The sequence below is a fragment of the Peromyscus eremicus genome, chromosome X (genome assembly GCF_949786415.1).
Source record: "Peromyscus eremicus chromosome X, PerEre_H2_v1, whole genome shotgun sequence".
Taxonomy (NCBI): Eukaryota; Metazoa; Chordata; class Mammalia; order Rodentia; family Cricetidae; genus Peromyscus; species Peromyscus eremicus.
The window spans coordinates 33,130,519-33,148,250 of NC_081439.1; the positions used below are offsets into that span (position 1 = coordinate 33,130,519).

Below are 17,732 nucleotides of genomic sequence, written 5' to 3' on the forward strand. Positions count from 1 at the left end.
CCAAATAAACCACACATGGGGGCTTATTCTTACTTATGAATGTCCAGCTTAGTTTCCTGCCAGCGTTCCTTAACTTATCCAGTCTATCTTTTGCCTCTGGGCTTTTCCCATTCTCTTACTTCTGTAAATCTTACTCTGTTGTGTAGCTGGGTGGTTGGTCCCTGGAGTCCTCCTCCTTCTCTGGCTGCTCAATCTCTCCTCCCAGATTTCTCCTTCTATTTATCCTCTCTGCCTGCCAGCCCTGCCTGTTTCTCTCTCCTGCCTTGCTATTGGCCAGTTCTGTATTAGACCATCAGTAGTTGTTTTACACAGACACAGTAACACAGCTTCACAGAGTTAAACAAATGCAACACAAGCAAAAGTAACACACCTTAAAATAATATTCCCCAACACATCGCCATCTTGCCTTTGTGTGGGATAGACGGCTCTAGTATACTGGAAAAATAAACACTCTTGTTGATTGTATATGTGGATGGTGGTCTTTTGTGGGACTTCTCCAGGACTCTAACACTCTCTCCTGGTCCCCTCTCTTGCTCCTCTCTGGCTCTCCCCCATCTCCTTTCATGGCCTGGTTCAGTCTGGACTCTTCCAGATGCCTTTGGTTGTTCTCTCCCTCATATCTACAATAAACACCTTCACCTCAACCATGCCTTGGAGTAGTCATGTCTTCATTTTCCTTCCCCCATTACCTCCACAAAATGACAAAAAGAGTCAGAAAGCATGGCCTCTGTCCCCTTTAAGCTAAGGATTACAGGAATGAGTATCTAACTAGAAAACTCTACAGGCTGAGGAGGGAACTTATGACAATAAGGAACAATAAAATAAACAATAAAAGGGCAGCTGTGGATACAACCTGAGCCACCAGCAAACAACAATAACAAACCAAATCAGTGTTTCCAGAAACAAATGTTGAACATGTGGAGAAGTAGCTATGTAGTTCATCCAGAGAACTAAAAGGACCCCAACACATGTGTAGACCACAAAAAGCCTGGTGCAGTAACTGAGAGATTATTTAAGTTACTAGGCAGAGGGAAGAAACTGGACATGATTAGAGCCTGCACTCTGAGATCCATAGTGGAACCTGCAAATATACCCACAACAATATCAGATACAGATTCCACAGGATATATTGCAACTTTGCCAATCACGAAAAGATGTACACTTTTCTCACAGTGTCAGTACTATGTAGGGCCGCATTAGAAGTAAAAAACAATGTGTGGGCAAATCAAGTTAATATATAGACTTAGGTGACCATTGATTAATATCTGTGATATTTAGAACCACCCCCTCGTGTGTGATGGTATTACATTTTTAACGAGTAACTGACTCTAGCTGGATGGTAGGGGCCTTGAGGGTAAGGGTGGCCTTAAGGGGGGAGGGGCTTAAAGGCCCCCACTTCAAGCTTCCTGGTGGATGCTACTATGACATCATAATGTCTGCTCAAATATCATTGGCTGAAAGGCCTCAGAGCAAGTGACACTCAGAATGCCAGCTACCAAGAGATTTCAGAGCAACTTAGGGACACAGAGTAGGTGGCAGGGAGGTGGCTAACCTGGCCACTCTCCCCAGTGGGCAGGGGCTTTACTGGGGCCCAGCTGGTGAGCAGTCCCTGCTACCAACTGGGTCACCTCAGCTCAGCCTAGGGCAAACAGGTGTAGGGATATATCACTCTCTCCCAGCTTTTTTTTAACTCAAATTGAAACTAAGAGGCCCGACTCAGGGCCTAGCATTCATTAAGGCTAGTGGCTGTTTTACAGTCACCATGGATCACCGCAGCCGCCCGAGAGGGGGCATAGGCCTTAGTCGAGTCTCTGGGACTCAAATCCGAGCCCCCAGGATCCCATTTCCGTTCCATGTTGAGCAGGAGGCTAGGGAAGGAGAAGAATGGGAGCGAGAGCTACCACGTCAGAGGCCTATCATCTATGGACCTCCAGAAAGTGAAGAGCTACAGGAAACTGTTATGAGTAAGTATACTCTCCTCTCAGCCCAAAGATGGGGGCAAGGTGGGAGGTGAATAGCGAAGCTTCTGGGAACTGAACCCAGAATCTCCTGGACATGTGCTTTAAGACTGAGCATCTCTACCCCCCACCCCAACCCCGCACCACATTTGATTTTTAAAACATACATACCTGGGACACACTTAAGTCACCAAACTATCTGTTTGCCCTATAATTCCTGCTCGAAGAGAAAGATTGACAGGACATACCGCTTTTCAGATTAGGCCCCTTTATCCTGGGGTTTTCACCAAACTGAAAAAAGGCTATGTCTAGAGAGGGAAATCATGGAACTACATTAATAGATGACACTGCAGGGAAAAGAATACTAGACTAATAGAGTAATATAATGCATGTCAATTGTGCATTGGGAAAGTATGGTGTGAAAGGATTAATGGGTCAAACATGTGTAGAGGAAGGGAGACCAGACACGATAATGGTCCAGAGTCAAAATTTTTGTATTAAAGACGGAATTAGGGGGCTGGAGAGATGGTTCAGTAAAGAGTGCTGGCTGCTCTCCCGAAGGACACGGGTTTGATTCCCAGGACTCTCATGGCAGCTCACAACTCTCTGTAGCTCCAGTTTCAGGGTATGTGTCAATGCAATCCTCTAGCCTCTATGAGCCCCAGGCACACACACGATGCATAGTCACACATGCAGACAAAGCACCGATTAGAATAAAATAAAATGGCAGGTGGATCTCTGAGTTCAAGGCCAGTCTGGTCTACAAAGTGAGTTCCAGAACAGCCAGAACTGTTACATAGAGAAACACTGTCTTGAAAAACCAAAATAATAATTAATAACAATAATAATTTTTAAAAAGATGTGAATAGAAGGACCAGCAGGGTCTAAAACAGAGTTGTGGTTAGGAGTGCATGAAGGCAGCGCTACGTCACGTGAGCTGACAGGTGACATCACAATTCAGCCTTTGACAAGCTAAAACGGAGGGACTGCCTCTAGGCGCCGGGCAATCACAAAAAATGGTGGTGGGGCATGCTGTAGTATATCATCTGTAGGAGAGGCAATGCAACAGAGGGAGAGAGTTAGGTGGGTAAATGGGTAATTGTGCTTTTGTACCGCACTAGGAGGAGTTTCTTACAACTTTTCACATCTTGACTGGAAAATGGAGTGGTGAATACACACCACATTAAATTCATCACACTGGTACCCTAAGTGCACACAAATATAATCTCTCAAAAACAACAAAATGTATGAAGGTGACTTTAAATATAAATTGCAGCCAGGCGGTGGTGGTCGCGCGCCTTTAATCCCAGCACTCAGCACTCGGGAGGCAGAGGCAGGGGAATCTGTGTGTTTGAGAAACCCTGTCTCAAAACAAATAGTACCTATTAGAAGTCCTCCCCAGGCACATAGGTTATGTTGAACTTCTGAAGAGATGGAGTGAGGGGGTAGGGAAGCTCTGTTATAGAGATGGACATGGAAGCACACCTGCAAGGACTTCGGTCGCCAGAGCTCTGGAGAAAGTCACCACCCACCTCCGCCAGCGGCTTTTGATAAGTTGGGAAAACACTTTCAGCAGCGGCTTTTGATAAGATGGGAAAACACTTTCAGCTTGGCCCGCTCTATGGCGCAGGCGCAGACGCAGAAGCGCGTTGGGGGGAGGGGCGGGGCCTGCGCCCACGTGGCGGGGGGGGGCGGAGTGGGGCGGAGCAAGTCTCGCGAGGCCGCGCCCTGGTTCGAGCGGTCTCTAGCGCGCCGTTTTAACCTCTTGGCGGCGGGGGACTCCGAGCTTTCTCTGAGGGACGTGCATTCGCGCTCGCTCGGTCATGGAGGCGCGGTCCAAGCTGCTGGACACAACGACTCCGTCCCATCGCTGGACTCGAAAGGTGGTGCTGTTCCTGCCCTGGCTGCTGCTGTTCCTATTGCGGACCGAAGCTCTGCAGGGCTTGGAGACTGAGGAGCGGTTCCGGACCCGCGAAAATGAGTGCCACTTCTATGCTGGTGGACAAGTGTACCCGGGAGAGGTGTCCCGGGTTTCGGTCGCAGATCACTCCTTGCATCTAAGCAAAGCCAAGAGTAGGTGGTGCCCTGCGGAGGTTGGGTGTATGGGGCAAAACTCGGGGATACTTAGACCCTTGTAGTGGATGCTACGAAAGGGTGGGGCTGGAGTTGGGCCGCACCCCCAAGGCTGCTCTGGGTCCACCCGGTTGCCTTTGTGGGTGTGAGGATGGAGGTAGGTTCCTGGTATGAAGAAAGAGATGGTTTCCTCCGATCAGATTTCGGGAGAGGTAGCGGTTACCCCTAAAGCCGCAAGTCGGGGTGTTCCTAGTCCCAGGCTCGCAGGCGTAGAGGATGTTGTGCAAACTAAAAGACTTCCTTAAATATCCGAAAATGCCTGCAGCAGTCCTGTCTTTTTCAGGGAAGAAAGTGCATTGATAAGTTGAATAATGATTCACAGAAAGTTTGATTAAACAGAAAAGTGGCTAAACAGAATGTTCAGAAGGTCAAACTTTTTTTTTCATACCATACAAAGATTCTTATTGAAATTCATTTCCCCCAAATTTGTAGAGTTAGTGGGTATTGATGTTTAAAAAAAAATTAAGACTTTATTATATCGAGTATTTTGGAGGGAAACTGGGGTTGGGGGTGGCAGTGGCACAATTGGGTTGATGGTGTCCTGCCAACTGCGCTTTTCAATATTTGTCTTTCTGTCCAGTGTTTGAAGCTAGTGGCCACTCAGAAAAGACACGTCAGACTAAGTAGATACTGCAAAAGTTGAGGCCTGCTGCATCTGGATATTAAGATTGCCAAAAAGAAGTGACCAGAGCATCCAGACAAAGCCCCTGTCTTCTTCCTTGCTTTTCCCTAACCCACTTTTCCTGGGGATTATTTGACATTCAGTAGGTGTATGTTTGAATTTTGGCTGTTGCAGCACATTATGTCCTAGTATTCAGTGAAAAAATAGTTATACTTGACAGTTTGTAGTCTGCTTTTTGAGCATAGGGCCTGGACAGATCTGACAGAATGGCTTCAGACTCCTACTAAAGCTTGCAGAGAGCTGGGACTACAAATTTGCCTCATCATACCGGGCTACTTCACAGTTAGGAACCTCCAGAGATAATACGATGTCGCTACCACATGTAATGAATGAGAAAAGCTGTTTTACCCCCTTAAACATTTGTAGTTTCATAGTACAAGTTAACAACTTTGCAATTGTTTTTAGAAAGCCAGTTTTGCTTAAAAAAAACCAAAACAGTATTTCCAAATCCCATTGATTTCACTTGCCTGAGGAAGATAGTCTGAAATGTGTTTACTCCATATGCTTCCTGTTGGAAACAAAGCCATTCCAAAGCTGTATTTGGAAGTAAAAAAGAAAAACTAGTAGTTATAATAGCTTTCTGTTTACCAAAAATATTTCAAATTTTTATATAATTGTTGCATATCTATGTCATGTACAAGCTGATCTAGAATTGGAGAAAATGAGGATTTTTACTCATAAAGGAGATATTGTAGAGCATTTAAGGCTATATTTTCAGATCATTTTAATAACATGAAAAATGTCATAATTTACATTTTCAATGGGAGGAAAAGATGAGGATGCACCATGATCCAGATTTATGTTGGGAAAAAGTAGGAAAGATCAAAATGTTAACAGTAGTTCAGCTGATGATAGTTAGAGAGACAAGGGATTTAAATTGTATTCATTATTCTCTTTGTTTACCAGAATCCTTATGCTAATGCATATTTAAGACATTGCTGTTTGTTTTGTTAAGACAGGATCTCTCCATGTAGCCCTGGCTGTCCTAGAACTCACTATGTAGATCAGGCTAGCTTCGAACTCACAGAGATCCACCTGCTTCTGCCTCTTGAGTGCTGGGGTTAAAGGTGTGCATCACCATGTTTTTTGTTTCATTTTGTTTTTTAATAGATAGAGAGGGCTGCTTTTGGAATTGTATTTAAAAATCTTAGCAAAGTAACTTCACTTACTCCATCAAAACCAAAAATTTGCAAACATCAGTTTTCAGAACAAGATTTATTTTCCTGACATGATTTTCTGTATATGTGAAATTCTTTTTTTTTTTTTGATTTATTTATTTATTACATATACAGTGTTCTGCCTGCATGTGTCCCTTCAGGCCAGAAGAGGGCACCAGATCTCATTACAGATGGTTGTGAGCCACCATGTGGTTGCTGGGAATTGAACTCAGGACCTCTGGAAGAACAGCCAGTGCTCTTAACCGTTAAGCCATCTCTCCAGCCCACATGTGAAATTCTTAAGAAGTGTCATAACAGATTATTACAATTATTATAACCTCTTTCTTATTTAAGCATTTGAAGTAGTGAAAATAAAATATACAAACTTTAGCAGATTTCTAATTTTATCTTCTGGCCTTAATACGATCAGGATTATTTATATTAGGTAGTTCTGACTCAAGGTAAGAAATCACATGTTACAAACTTCACAAGGAAATTCATCTTCAATTTGTCTCTGTAGAGCAACTGTTAGTGCTGGCTTTTACACAGAAGTATAAGGCTTGAGTCTAGAAACTTTAGTTCAACTTGTATGCAAGTATTGATCTTAGTATATGTAATGGTTTTGGAAGTGTTATTTGAATGTGTCAACAGCATGAAGGGACATAATTATCAAAGGGTGCTAGCTAGAGTTATAGCATGCCCTTACAGGACAGCAGCACTATTGAATTTGCATCAGGTCACTTGAAACCTGTTTCAAGTGGAGTAAGCGGTGTGTGTGTGTGTGTGTGTGTCTCCTTTTTCAAAGCCTTCCAGGAAAACTATCCCATGATCTGGGAAAACTTAGAGGGGCTGAATTAAAATAGCCAGTATTTAGTACAGGATAAGATGTAAGACTTTGTGGGCATAGGCGGAAACATTTTTATTTCATTCAATTTATGTGTGTTAATAATTATAGTAACCAGGAAAATTTCTATATGTATTTTCACTAATATTCCACTGAAATTTATCATTTCCTCCTATTATATAAGCAAAAACTCACACTCACTCAAGAAATACTTACTTGTACCTGTTGCCCATTGAGACAGAGACTTTCATGCTGTATGATAGCTATTGCAGGAATCCTGTCAGTGTTACCTGGCAGAGTTATAGGATCACTCCCACATTTTGCACCTTGAAGGTGTTGTGAATGAACACACAGCTATTACTATATCACCAACTTTTTAAATGCTTATATTTGCATTTCAGGGTAATTGGTTTCCTTTGTAATTCTATGTATCTTATATTCTCTAACAGTAAGTTATTGTTCTAAGTTCTCAGAAGTCTAAGCTTCCAGACTGCCAACAAAGTCCAAAGCTTTAGAAGCCCCAATTTTTAGTGTTTATTTAAAGCTGTCCTTTGCCATTCTAACAACTATCTTAGTGTTATAGAACATTATGTTTTTCTTTCTTAGTTTCCAAGCCAGCACCATATTGGGAAGGAACAGCTGTGATAAACGGAGAATTCAAGGAGCTCAAACTGACTGACTATCGTGGGAAATACTTGGTTTTTTTCTTCTACCCACTCGATTTGTAAGTTATACATGCAAGTAAATACTAGTAAAATGCCAGTCTTTGTCATTTGCTATCTAAGAACAACAAACAGAATATGTTTTTCAACTGATGGTTCAGAGAGGAAGAAGGTAATATCTACCATATATTTGAATCATAAAGATAAGAAAATAGTCTAATAATATTTTAGCAAGTAGTTAATGCAAGAGTTAATATATGATTCTGTTTACTATAAAGGCTTTGCTATTTTTATTTGCTGTATCATTTTCCTGAGATTTGAACATTTTAATATTAATATCTTTGAGATTACTATATATATATATATATATATATATAGAGAGAGAGAGAGAGAGAGAGAGAGAGTAATTTTTTTAATGTGAGGTTCTTCAATTCTGACAGCATTATTTGGATGGCTGTAAAGTCAATTGTAAATTCTCTTGTAGTTACTCAATCAAGGAGTTTATTTTGAAACATACAATTCTGAGAATGCCTTACTCATGACAAGAATGAAAAGCAACAAACAAACAAAAGAATTAGTTATCACAACCTCTTATTTTTTTCTGTTTGAATTTTTGGGGGGTTACAAAAAGCAACTAATAAATTAATGAAATGGAGGTGCTGCTGTGAGGATGAAGGAAACATTGGTCCCATACTGCAATTGAATTATAAGAAGGAAATTTGTTGAAATGCAATGAGAACTGGAAATTCCTTTAGAATATTAAATACTGTCTTAGAATTTCACTTGGAGAAAACTGATCTATCAGCTGTCCTTAAAGTGTGTTTTTATATACTCAGAAGTGTCTGTAGTAAGCAAAAACGCATTTGAAAATTCAGATGTGTGCTTATTTTGAGAATACTGACTTGTTTTCCTTTTTCAACTTCCAGCACCTTTGTGTGTCCAACTGAAATCATCGCTTTTGGTGACCGAATTGAAGAATTCAGATCAATAAATACTGAAGTGGTGGCATGCTCTGTCGACTCTCAGTTTACTCACTTGGCCTGGTCAGTGTTTTGCCTTAAGTCTGGGATAAAATGAGTAGATTTACTTCTTAGTCATGTGCAAATAGCTCTTAATATGGTAATATTATAATACTTATTATAATAGAATAATTATTTGGGTATCCTTTATGTGAAGAAAAAATAAAACACTTCTGTTACATAGTCATCAATGTTCAATCATTAGCTTTTATAGTTTTCAAAAAGCAGTAATTTTTAAAAATTAATTTTAGACAACTGTGACTAAAATAGAAGGATCTCTATGAATCAAGGCCAGTGCAGGCTACAAAGTAAGATTCTGTCTCAAAATACAAAACCAAAAATTTAGTCTAAAAGTAACTTATAAAAATGTATTATCATGAGAAGATATTTCACCTAACAAGCTGCAAAGAGCTGAAAGTTAAAAGGACAAGACATGCCATTTCTCCCTGTCTCATTGGCTAACATTGGAAAAAAAAAACCTCGGTGTTAATAGAGGTGTGAAAGAATGGCATTCGGAAATAGACACATTAAAATGTTTAAGTATATAGGACAAAGTCCAGTTGGTCTGAGACTTACAATATATATCCTGATTACTAATAGAAGAACATTAAATCTACATGTTCATTTGCTTTATCATGTTAACTAATGAAAAAGTTATACCATTCCAAATGATTGAGATGTGTTTTTCTTTTTTTTTCTTTTTTTTTTCAGATTTATTTATCTATATAGGAGTGCTCTTATCTGCATGTATACCTGCAGGCCAGAAGAGGGCATTAGATCCCATTATAGGTTATTGTAAGCCACCATGTGGTTGCTGGGAATTGAACTCAGGACCTCTGGAAGAGCAGACAGTGCTCTTAATCACTGAGCTATCTCACCAGCCCTCCGGTGTCCTTTTCTATTGGAATTTGGGGGCTATGTTCTTAACTAGATAACTTTTATACTAATACTAGCTAAGGTTTCTACTTAGGTGTCAGAACTGGGGCTGCAGACCTCCAGAGCAGTATTTTTGTTTCTGTTTTAATTTTGCTGCTATGTCAGTGTCATCATTCCATGGGGAACAGTGCTTAAGTGCTATAATTTCATGTTACAGATACTTAAATCTGAAGATGGATGGATTTGAGATTGTGACTAAGTTCCCTCATTGCTTCCCAAGGAGTTTGTATTTCTTGGCCTTGCATAGCAGTGAAAGATCTTCTCATTGCATCCCACCTCTTTCAAGGCTTTGTCTTGTGATCCATTCTAAGACTTAAGACACACCCTTTTATTATAATTAAATCCAGTATTATATATAGTTAATGTATGTTTAAAAAACTTAAAAAACCTTAAGTCTTTCTGAGCATGTGGCCCATGTCTTTAGTCCCAGCACTGGGGAAGCAGAGGCAAATAGATCTCTGTGAGTTGGAGTTCAGCCAGTTATCCTAACTATCTTGCATACCTAAACTATACACCCTATCAATTTTACTTCTAAAAGGTAGGTAACAGAGAAGTATGGAAGGATGAGTGTATAGGATGCTTTCAGCAATGTTTATAAAAGAAAAATGCAATCGGTTTGATGTCTATCAGTAGAGATCAGTAAAATATGGTATTTTGTACATTAAAAATGCCATGTGTATCAACATTTTGTACTTCTAGGATGTGATATACTACCCAGTAAGAAAAAAAGGTACAGTAGTCTGTTTTTGTTATAAAGGGGATATATATAAATATATACATAGTTTTATGTACTTTCATGTGCGGGAAGAGTTGATTTTTAATATGTCACTTATCACTGAGAGATGAAGTGTTCTATTACAGGATTAATACCCCTCGAAGACAGGGAGGACTGGGGCCAATAAGAATTCCACTTCTTTCGGACCTGAACCATCAGATCTCAAAGGACTACGGTGTATACCTTGAGGACTCAGGCCATACTCTTAGGTACCCTTCTGTGGTTAACATTTTGAAAAATCTAAGTACAAGTATAATCTTCCTAGAAATATGTGGTACTTCAGAGTTAGGGGATAGATATTTTGATCAAAAATACTATTTTGCTCTATTTGCAGGAATGTTATAGTCTTTAAACTGTTGATGGCCTATTTAAACTAGGGTTGCACACTGTTAGAGCAAGAGGGCTTTGACAGCCCCTCTATTTACAGATAAAAGTAGCAGGTATGTGGATTTCTATAAATTTAGTCAGTTATAGAATAAGTTAATAGCAGAGACCAGACTTGTATCTGGGCTTCCTAACCTCTTCACTCTTTTTTCCTTTTTTCTGAAATGGCTCTAGTAATGTTTTTCTACTGTGTCCTTAGTGCTTTGCAAAACTGTACCTTTGGAAAGACTAAGGCAGTATCTCACCCAGGAGCCTTTTCAGCTTTTTTGGTTTTTGATTGCTTGAGACGGTATAGCTCTGGCTATCCCAGAACTCACTCTGTAGACCAGGCTGGCAGCTTTTACATGAGCTAGTAAGTACAAATAGAATTATTTGATAAAAAGGGCAATTTTAGCCTTAAAAAGTTAAAAGTTGTTGAACATTGACCAAGTAATATTACCTAATACTGAATTTGCCCTTTTATTTTGATTAATAGCTTTTTCCTTTTTTTAGATAGGGTCTTAGCCCGCTCTGGCTTTGATTTGAACTACATAGTTAAGGATGACCTTGAACTCGTAATTATCCTGCCTCTGCCTCCCCAAGTGCTGGGATTATTTAAAGTCAGATTAAGGTTTTTTTTCTCCTTCAGAGGGAGGGATTGTTTATTGTTTTCTGAAACAGAGACTTATGGAGCCTTGACTAGCCTGGAATTGGCTGACCACCAACTCACAAAGATCTATTTGCCTTTGATTCCTCGGTGCTGGGAATGAGCCACCAGATAGATTAAGTTTTTAAAATATACATTAATTATACATAATATACTGGATTTCATTATATTTTTATACATGTAGATAGTGACTGTATCTTAATCATATTTTACTCCCCATTATCCACTCTTGTCCCACTCCTCCTGCTCCTCTCCTAATTATCCTTCTACTTTGATGTCCTTTTTGCATATATGTATAGCCCAGTGAATTTAAGTAGGGTGGTTTGTAGGACCATGGGCACCTTAACAGTGGCTGAAAGAAACAACCATTAACTGCCTAAAGATACACAGAGGAGGCATTAAGCTCCTCCATTGCTTGCTTATAAATCCTGAAAGGTGGGAGGAACCCCTCATCCCAAAACAGGTTTTTAAAATTATCTGTATATGTGTATGTCTGTGTGTGGATATGTGCCTTCAGAGAAAGGCATCAGTTACCTGGAAAGGAGTTAAAGGCAGTTATGAGCTGCCTGAAGTGGAGGCTGGGAATAGAACTTGGGTCTTCTGGAAGTATAGTATGTACTTTAAACTGCTGAGCTAACTCCCCAGTTCCTCAAAACAAAATTTTCAAACTACGATTTAACAGTGCTAATCCAAAAGTATATAATATGGAGGATAGGAGTCTATGTGGCAAAGAGTAGTACTGGTGACTATATAGCAGAATACTTACCTTAACTGAGAAGCAATGGAATCACCTTTACCATCCCTGTGCTTACAGAGGGCTCTTTATTATTGATGACAAAGGAGTCCTAAGGCAGATTACTCTGAATGACCTCCCTGTGGGTAGATCAGTGGACGAGACACTGCGTTTGGTTCAAGCATTCCAATACACTGACAAGCATGGAGAAGGTACCCTTCTTTTACTCTTCTTTTTTTTTAAACCTTATTTTTTTATTTGACAATGTCATATATGTTTTTATAATGAATTTGGTCTTTTTCATTCCTCATTACCCTTTTATCTGTTTCTCCCACCAAAACTCTTCTCCTTTCTACCAAGCTCCCTCCTACTTTAGTGGTTTTATTGGTGACCCATTGAGCTTAATTAGGGTTGCTTGCATGAACATGACTGGGGGTGGGGTTATTTTCTGGATCACGGGCAACTTATTAGTAGCTATATCACTGAAGAAAATGATACTCCCTCCCTGATTGAATGCTTCAACGAGGAGTGGGGCCTATGCTCCCCTCCTTATCCATAATAGAATGTTGACATGCCCAGTCTTGTACAGGTAACCATAACTGCTGTGAACATGAGTACAACTGTCATGTCCAGATGACATAGTTTCCTAATATTCCTCCTCATCCTCTGTCCATCTGCCAAGATGTTCCCTGAGCCATAGAGATACAGATGTCTTCTTTAGGGCCAAGTACTTAACAGTCACTTATTCTCAGCACTTTGACCAATTATGAATCTTAACATTAATTACACTCATTACAAAAAATAGTTTTTCAGATGAAGGCTGAGAGCTGCACTATCTTTGTGTGCAAACGTGAGACATTGTTAGAAGGCTGCATGACATCATGTCCATGGAGTAAAACAACAGTAAGGATCCCTTGCAGGGCTTATGACCTCCCACCCATCTTTTTTTTTTAATGTGTGTTGTCAGGGGTGGGGGGTGGACAGAGGCATAATTTAATTTCTTATCCCAAATGTAATTTGAATACTTCCAACATACTCTGATTATGGTTCTCAATTTAGTAGATTTCTTTTAGCAAGCAAAATTGTTAATTTAAATGTTTTATCAAAATATCACTACTATCTTCTGCTTACTGTAGCAAGATACAAAAACATTCCTTATTTGCATAGTCCCTTTGGATAAACTCAAAAAAGTTTCTCCTAGAATTTTTTAAATTATAGTTCTATAAAAAATGTAGTACCAATATTTAGTATGACAATATTTAGTAATATAGGTTGTATTTTTGTTTCATTATTATATTTAGCTGTTTAGTTATTTTATTACTGTATTGTAATGAACTCACTTAAAGTGCTGCCATCAGGCTGGCCTATAGGTGAATCTCTAGGGTATTGTCTTGATTAATGATTGATGTGGGAGTGCCCAACTAAATGTTAGTAGTGCCACCCTTGAGCAGGTAGTCCTGGGTGCTATTAAAAAAAGCAAGTTGAGCAAGCCATGGGAACAAGCCAGTACAGCACTATTCCATGGCTGCTGCTTTAGTTCTTGCCTTGACTTCCTTCCAAGATAGACTGTGATGTGTAAGTGGAATAAACCCTTCCTCCCCAAGTTTCTTATGCTCATAGCATTTAATCACAGCAGTAGAAACCCTAAGACATTGCTTAAATACTTGCCCGGTCCCAAACTCTACATCTCAGTGAACTTGTTAGAATGACCATTCTGATTTAGCTTTTTAAATTAATGTAATCCTTAGGATTATTCAGTATCACATCAATAATCTAAGCAGTCCATCCTTCTCAAGTTTCAGTGGTAGCTAAATAGAAAAAAGTCAAATTTTGCTAAGGTAGAATATGTTCTATATACCTTTAAAATGTAATTGCCGAATTGAGTGTGGTAGGTCAGACCTTTAATCCTAGCACCCAGGAGGTAGAGATAGGTGGATCTCTGTAAATTCAAGGCCAGCAAGATCTACATAGTGAGTTCTAAAACAGCCACAGCTACAGAGTGAGACTCTGTCTCAAAAAAAAAGTTAAACACTAATTATTGAGAATAGATCTTTTTAAAATACGTGTTTGTGTTAGTTAATATGTCCGTGTGAGAGTATGTCCAGATGCCTACAGGGGCCAAAAATCATATCCCCTGGAGTCAAAGTTATAGGTGGTTATAAACCACCTAATATAGATGCTGGGAACCAAACTCAGGTTCTCTGAAGAGCAGTATGCACTCAACCACTAGGCCAGCTCTCCAGCCCATGAGAGTAGATTTTAAGTATTCTTACTTCAAAAACAATGATTTATGTGAGATGATAGACAGGTTTGTTATTTTGATCCAATAATACCACAATGTATGCATATATCAACCATACTCTGTACCTCAAAAATGTATAATTTGGCTAAATTTGGGAGTATAGAAAATATAGCTCAGTCCCTGACTCAGCACATTCTAAAGTCTGTTAACAAACAGCACACCTTGGCAGTAGCACACAACTTAGCAGTATATAAGTCAGATAATCTTATTGATCATGTATGTAAACTCAAGAGGATGCCTCACCTAGACCTTTTAGTTCATCAGATTCCCAGATCTTCCAATTTTATTATAGATACCAATTTATTTTTCATATTGTAACTGTAAGTAAGTATAATTGGTAAAATTAAAGTAGATAAGCTGCCTGCTAATAAACTCCAGGAATAAAATTCTTTAGTGTTAGCAGACAAGCTAACAGTATCCAAGTGCTTGATAGTCTGGACATGTTTAATATGATTTTTTCTTTCATATGGAAACAGGTTCAGGAGTTACTCAAGAAAATTAAACTGTTTTTAACTGCCTTTTTCTTATTTTTGTTCCTTTTAGTCTGCCCTGCTGGCTGGAAACCTGGTAGTGAAACAGTAAGTCATGTTGATTGTTGTTGTTAAAGGCATGGCCAGAGCCAAAAATGTATGCCAGCTTTAATCAGACTGTCCTGATTTCCAAAATGAAGTAAACATTGTTAAGCAGAAATCAGGCTGCAGACATTCCTTGGGCTGGCGGAAGAGTAGCTAAAATCAGAGAAGTCATAATATGGATAATATTGTGAATTTTAAAGCTAACTGTCCAGAGAAATACACTGTTAAAAAAAAAAAAGGGAGAAACCAAAAGGGCAAGGTAGAGATGTAGGAGAATAAACTTAGAGGCTATGTATGGAATTTCTTCCTATATTGTGAGCCAAGAAAACAGTCCTGAGCCAATGTCTCTGCATAGGAGAGAGCTTTGAAGAAAATCTGGTTTTAATGAATACTGAAGCTAATGGTCTGCTCCCTGTCATTTAAAGAAAGAAAAGATTCAAACAGATACACTTTCCTCCCTTAGGGATACTGGTACACTTTATAAGCAGTCCTTGAAGTAACCTTTGAATAGAATGACTTGGAAACTTGAATTAACCTTTTTTTAAATAATATCTAAAATCTTTCAAGTTTTTATCTTCTGAAAATCAAACAGTAGTTAGGGAAAAATACTAGAGGAAAGAAGGAATAAATTTTCTTAAAATAGAAGTACCATTAGCCAGAGATAGTCAAGGGTGGTAGGTCATGTTTTACCTTCAGATGTACTCCTTTCTCTTTTTTTGAACATGGATCCTGCCTTAGAGCTTTGCCTTTGCTGTTTTTTCTTAAAAACATATTACTGTGCATTGTATGTTTATATGATGGGGGCTATGCATGCCACCATGTGGAGGGCAGAGGACAACTTGTGGAGTCTGCTCCCCTTCCACCTTATGAGGGTTCCAGAGATCATCAAGTTTGCATGGCTTTTACCACTGAGCCTTTGATGTTCTTTCTGCATTGCCCTCTGTGTGGTTGGCTGGCTCCTCTTCTTCACTCATATTTCAGCTAGATGTCATCTTGAAAGTCTTTCCACAGCACTGTATACCAACCCTATTTACTATCCCATCAACCTGTTTTTAAAAACATTTACCAGTCTAAAGATGGTAAAATATAAGTCTGAAGACAAGGGACATTAGTTATCTAGTTCGTTAATGCATACTGTCTGGCTAATAGTTTAAATAGTTGTCATATAGCAGGTGCTCAGTAAATGTGTGTCAAAAGAATGACCAACCCCAGAAACACACATATGGAGTTATTCTGGTCAACTAAAATTAAATACAGTATATATACTAACACATGTACATTTTTCTGGAAATCCATGGTTTTCACCAGATTCTTAAAGAAGTTTATGTCCTCTAAAAGTTAATCTCATAAATAGCATATTTTCTGAAGTGTATAATATTTATCCTGTAATACTTTTCCTAGTGAATATATATGTTCTTGGGAACTTCCACTGATCGTTCAGGAGCTGAATACTTAGAATGTATCTGCAATGTTATTTTTTGTCACAGTTGGTTTGCTATATATCTGCATGCAGAATTGCCTACTATCTTAAAGGAGAAATGCTTTTTAAACCAGTAGTTTCTGAATTGTAATTATATGTGTAAGCCTGTACAATCAACCAAATATAAGCCAACCTTATGGAAATTTATCATTTAATATATCTAGTGCTTAACATACCATTAATGAAGTATCTTCATGTCCTCTAAGATTTTCTTTGGAGGAGTTTCTTTTTCTTTCAGAGTATTTATTCACTGAATTATTTATCTGTGCTTTTTTTTCACTTTGCAGCTTGAGATTATAAAACACAGCATTCTGAGCCAGGCTCAGTGATATAAACCTGTAATACCAGCTACTTAGGAAGCTGAGGTAGGAGGATCAAAAGTTCATGGCCTGTCTAGGCTACACATGAGTTCAAAACTAAGATAGGAAATACAGCATGGTTCTATCTCAAAAAAGAAAGCAGTAAACAGAGCTTTAGATACAGCTCAGTGCTAACGCTCTTGTTTAACAGTTGAAGGACCCAGGGTTCAACTCCCAATACTCGAAATACCTTTAAAAATTCATTTGATAAATCCTTAGTGAACACGCTGCCTTCTTTTCAGGTTATTGTATAACATCATCTAATCAGCAAATACATTTTAAAATATGTTAACATCTGTGGCCATGCTTTCAATGTGTTAAATTAGGTTGGGCCCAAATTTGCTATGAAAGCTTGGTGGCCAAGAGAAGAGCTGTAAATAACTTTTGGGTTGCTTGAGTATAGATGATGTTAATTCATTGAGAAATATATTATTTGCTTCTTGGGATAGCTGAAATTAGTAGGTAGGACAAATCTAGTTTTTCCTAAACATAGTACATAATTTGATTTGGTGTCCAGAATTAATGGTTACATCTTTAGGCAAAAGGAGGGTAATTAATGCTAAACTATTATTCATAATGTACTTTGGCTTTTTTAAATGAATAATTTCCTTTTCTTTTTAAACAGATAATCCCAGATCCAGCTGGAAAACTGAAGTATTTCGACAAACTGAACTGAAAAATACTTCAGTTTTGATGTTTGGACCTTCTCAATAAAGGTCACTGTGTTACCATGTTGGTTTGCCATTGTGTTTTCTTAGATAATATCAAAATCTGTCATAGTCCAAAGGTATTTATTGTTGAAGGTAGACATTAAATACAAAAAAGCATTCACTTTCTAAATTAAGGAATAACAAATTGAGCCAAATTCATAATCAACATAACTGCCATTTATGAAGTATGTACCATGTTGCAGGCATTGTATTAAGGAGGCCTGACACATTTTATTATCACAACTGTTATTATAAGATGAGGAAAGAAACTCAGGTAAATTACCCAATGTTAACATATCTAGCTAGCATAGACCGCATCAGACTTTGAACCCAGACAAGCTAACCTAGTATGTGAGCTCTCAATAACGCACTGTGGC

At 38.7% G+C, this 17,732-nt stretch overlaps 1 protein-coding gene across 4 annotated transcripts; it reads left to right on the forward strand.

The window, feature by feature from the left end:
- The first annotated feature begins 1,476 nt into the window (after positions 1 to 1,476).
- On the forward strand, positions 1,477 to 17,376 carry Prdx4 (peroxiredoxin 4). Of its 4 annotated transcripts, XM_059250851.1 has the most exons (8): positions 3,686 to 4,031; positions 7,381 to 7,498; positions 8,363 to 8,479; positions 10,253 to 10,375; positions 12,011 to 12,141; positions 14,775 to 14,809; positions 16,574 to 16,651; positions 17,271 to 17,376. In XM_059250851.1, the coding sequence occupies exons 1-7, from the start codon at positions 3,782 to 3,784 to the stop codon at positions 16,613 to 16,615; spliced, it is 816 nt and encodes a 271-aa protein (XP_059106834.1). In that variant the 5' UTR covers positions 3,686 to 3,781; the 3' UTR covers positions 16,616 to 16,651; positions 17,271 to 17,376. The 4 variants fall into 4 exon arrangements, with proteins under 4 accessions (XP_059106835.1, XP_059106836.1, XP_059106834.1 ...); XM_059250852.1 differs by lacking the exons at positions 3,686 to 4,031; positions 16,574 to 16,651 and adding an exon at positions 1,477 to 1,964; XM_059250849.1 differs by lacking the exon at positions 16,574 to 16,651.
- Positions 17,377 to 17,732: the final 356 nt, after the last annotated feature.